The sequence below is a fragment of the Phalangium opilio genome, unplaced genomic scaffold, assembly GCF_054372755.1.
Source record: "Phalangium opilio isolate 3A_F unplaced genomic scaffold, DU_Popi_V2 ptg000002l_1, whole genome shotgun sequence".
Taxonomy (NCBI): domain Eukaryota; kingdom Metazoa; phylum Arthropoda; class Arachnida; order Opiliones; family Phalangiidae; genus Phalangium; species Phalangium opilio.
In genome coordinates this window covers 9,302,765-9,306,450 of record NW_028324144.1, presented here as the reverse complement: position 1 = coordinate 9,306,450, position 3,686 = coordinate 9,302,765, and the positions used below count along the sequence as shown (strand labels likewise).

The 3,686-nt window shown below is 33.1% G+C and overlaps 1 protein-coding gene across 2 annotated transcripts; it reads left to right on the top strand.

The window, feature by feature from the left end:
- The first annotated feature begins 521 nt into the window (after positions 1 to 521).
- LOC149718702 (uncharacterized) lies at positions 522 to 3,383 on the top strand. 2 transcript variants are annotated; one of them, XM_089857724.1, is made up of 4 exons: positions 522 to 670; positions 770 to 1,027; positions 1,240 to 1,529; positions 2,140 to 3,383. In XM_089857724.1, exons 2-4 carry the CDS (start codon positions 1,022 to 1,024, stop codon positions 2,378 to 2,380), a joined length of 537 nt encoding a protein of 178 aa, XP_089713850.1. In that variant the 5' UTR covers positions 522 to 670; positions 770 to 1,021; the 3' UTR covers positions 2,381 to 3,383. The 2 variants fall into 2 exon arrangements, with proteins under 2 accessions (XP_089713850.1, XP_089713513.1); XM_089857387.1 differs by having other exon boundaries at positions 770 to 1,529.
- Positions 3,384 to 3,686: the final 303 nt, after the last annotated feature.

Here is a 3,686-nt window from a genome sequence, read left to right as displayed (position 1 = left end):
ACCTAACCTGACCATACTATTTAGTTGAAATAATCAACTTTAACCTAACCAAATTATCCATATCTGACCTAGTTCTTTTTGAGTTCATAAAACCCAGCTGGGCCAGCTTACACCGTAATAAAAAACTATAGTTTTTCGCATATCTGTTTTTCCGCTCTTTAGAGAACTGCTGTAAAGGTACGCCGCGTTTACGAGAACCGCTGTATCGGTAATTGCTGTAATGGGTAAACTGTCATTTCGGGAACCGCTTGTTATGAAGACCGCTATTATGAAATCCGCTCATAAGGGAACTGCTCATATGAAGGCTTCCCAAATAAACAATAGTTTACTTAACAGAAAAAATGTAGAATAACTTTATCTTGATTAAACAACCAAACAAATTATCTACCTCGTTTTTAACAGGTTATTGACATGTCATTAGAAAGTTTTTCATTACAACCTGAAGATGTTTTTCGTTATCACGTTTCTCCAACCATGTTGATGGGTGATAACCGCATTGCAACATGCGTAAAGCCAGAAAATGAACACGACACTCGTTTATCTATCAATGGTTTGGATGCGCACACGTGGTGTCTCATCGCAACGGCTATGGTTCTTCTGTCTATGGTTTCATCGTTGAATACTCTTTTGCGATCAAAATTATTAGCAGGAAGCACCAGAACTGAAAAAGGTATGATTAGAAATCGAAACCTAAACAGTTGAACTTTAATTGATACGTCAGGTATTGTTACAAACGAAGACAATTTGCACTAAATTCAATGATTTCCAGGATGGATTTCTGCATTATGGACCAACTTCAACCAATATATTTGGCAATATTTATCAGATTTCTTAGCAAATAGTTTCGAGAATTTGAAATCACCAAAACTTTTGCTGTGCGGATGGCTACTTGGGTGCACGGTGTTGAGCAGATGCTTTCGGGGTGCTTTGAAATCAGATTTTCTCCTATCAAATGAAAAATATATAAACACAATTGACGATATTTGTCAGCAGAAAAACGTGTCTTTAATGATGCCGGAAAATGCTGGTATGCATTTGCCTATGCAGGTAACAATTTTCCTTATGATTTACGTCGTGTGACTTCCGATGGAGAACAGTGTATACTCTGCCATAATTTGGCAACTGGGCATTAAGGTTCAGTAATACGTCATATTTTCATTTCCTAATCATAGATCTCTCGTTGTTTTGTAGTGTCAAAAATGTAGTAGATTTATGCAAATTTTATTGCCTTTCATACAGAGAAACTCGTCTTTTAGCTCCAAACTCAGAAAAAAGATGAATCAAAAAGGATTTGTTTTGAATGCTACAATTATGTCTCACGTAGTTGAAGTCCTTTTTCCTCGCGGCACCTCTGCACTTTTTGTTGAGAAGGAATACGTTATGACAGAATTACCCCTAATTGTTCAATCCGAAGTGATCAAATCAAATAGAAAGATTTACATTGGAAAAGAATCGTACGAACCAAAATACTTTCATTTTCTCATAAACAATCAACTTCCCCGTGACATTCTTGAAAACATCAACTATTTGTAAGTACCGCAAATGGTGTAGTTGTTATATAAATAGATGTCTTACAAGTTTTAAGATTTTTGGTGTGGGTATCAAATGACAAAAGAAAAGGATCATAGTATTGCTCCTTTCAATTATTAGGAAAGAGATGTTGAGTTTTTTTATAAATTTAAATACGAGATCAAATCAAAATCGTCAAATCAGGAGAATAGTTAACACAATTTGACAAATTTGAAGGAAAGCCTTATCCTTATTCAAGAACATTTGTGATTTCTACCGCTCAATTTATTCACTGGTAACAACTGGTAGTTAATAAAATGAAAATTGCAGAACGGAGCCTAGACGATTTGTTAAAGTTTGAGCGTTTGCTCTTTTGAGGAACGAGATAATTGACACAAAAAAGATTTGTTTTTACAGGAACAAAATTTAAAGCTCGAAAATGTTTTTTAGGAAGTTAGAATCAGTTTCATAATAGGAAATTATGCGTTTAAAACAACATTAAAATTTATGTATTTCGGTTCGTGTTTTTATACTTAACACTGTGGAACAAACTCAACAGTTATAAGTTATTTCAAATATCCTGCTCCACATTTGTAAAGTCAAATATTGCTTACTCAATGTTTTATTTAGAACACTAATGTTTTTGGAGACTCGTCAAAGGACGCCAGGACAAAATTATCATGCCTTCATACATCGAGAACTATTTTGGAAGAACGGCAATCAAATTCAAGACCCGACTGTGTTGTCTCCTGGGTTTCTTGCTCCCATTTTCACCATATATTTCTACGGAATTGCAGTCGCCACTGGTGTCGCCATTTGTGACATTTTATCCATTTTGAAGAATGGCATGTCACAATTAGACACTTCATAAATGATAACGATTCTCTTGTTCATTTTGATGAGAAATTAATGGTTTATTCACAAATGAATGAATACGGAATTTACTGCGCATAAAATAAGCTTACATAAACTTACATTATATAGGGTTTTTCTGATACTCTGCCATAAATTAAGGTCAAACTATTTAGTAATAATTGTAATAAAAAATATTTTTAGTACAAAGTAAGAAAAACCAGAAACTTCTATTTAAAGAAACAACCATTATATAGGCGTTGTTTTGAAAGTTAATTCCACTTAATCGAGAGTTATATCGCATTGTTGTCCGCTTTGCTTTATTTACCACTGGTGGAATTTCCGAACGAATTATTTAAACAGCAAAATCGAGATAAAAATTACATTTTTGACCACTAGAAGTGATATGCATTAAAATCATTTACTAATTCGCGCAGATGGACTTCTTTCCCTAGAATAAGACTTGCATTTTCCGTCTAACGGAGGAGAATTTCTAAAAGAAAGTGTAACTCTCTTTATCTGATGTGCAGCCTTAGTTTGAATGAAACTATTAGTATTAAATAATTATTAATTTAAACACTTACTGTTTAATCAGCTAATTCAATATAATATTGTATTCAAATAAATATTGTTAATACTTGCATAGACATTATGTCATGAATATCAAGCCATGGGCTTTAGAAGCACTCGAAATATACAGTATACTGGTAAGTAGCCTATGAAATGATAGTCATAGACTGCAGTTCTTTGGACAAAGAAACCACTATCAAGTAGAAACTCATATTTCTGTAAATAAGGTTTCATACAACACACTTTTTCATTTTAAAAAGTCAAATAGTTACAATCATTACAGAGCCATTTCACCCGAAAATAAACAAAGTAAAATAAAGAGAAAGATGTTAGAATTAAAACTGTAAAATATCAGAAAGTGCTCTCTACATTCGGTAAATGTTTCGCGAGAGTACAGCCACAATTATCGGATCCCCGAAAAAATAAATTAAATATTTAACCAGTTATCGAAATCATTTTCTTCGCGTGTCTCACTCTGAAGTTCAGATCTTACATAAACCCAACATGCTTGATGGAAATAATTGACTAGAATTTAAGTTTGGAACAATAAATGTAAGTAAGAATATTTTGTATTATTCTTCCTTAGAAACGAAATGAAATAAAAGTTTAATATTGCAAATGCATATAAGTTTAAAAAACACAGCACCAATCATTTTACAGGATCTTCAGAATTTGGGACCACTCATCGTAAATGGCCTTATTACATATAACGATTATTTTAGGGTTCTTCACACAGCTTATGTCCTGTGTAATAT

Bases quoted from the DNA above. Each gene is read 5' to 3' on its own strand.
- LOC149718702 (XM_089857387.1), top strand. From the start codon at position 1,213: ATGCAAATTTTATTGCCTTTCATACAGAGAAACTCGTCTTTTAGCTCC. The intron at 1,530-2,139 runs GTAAGTACCGCA...TGTTTTATTTAG, and splicing joins CTTGAAAACATCAACTATTT to AACACTAATGTTTTTGGAGA.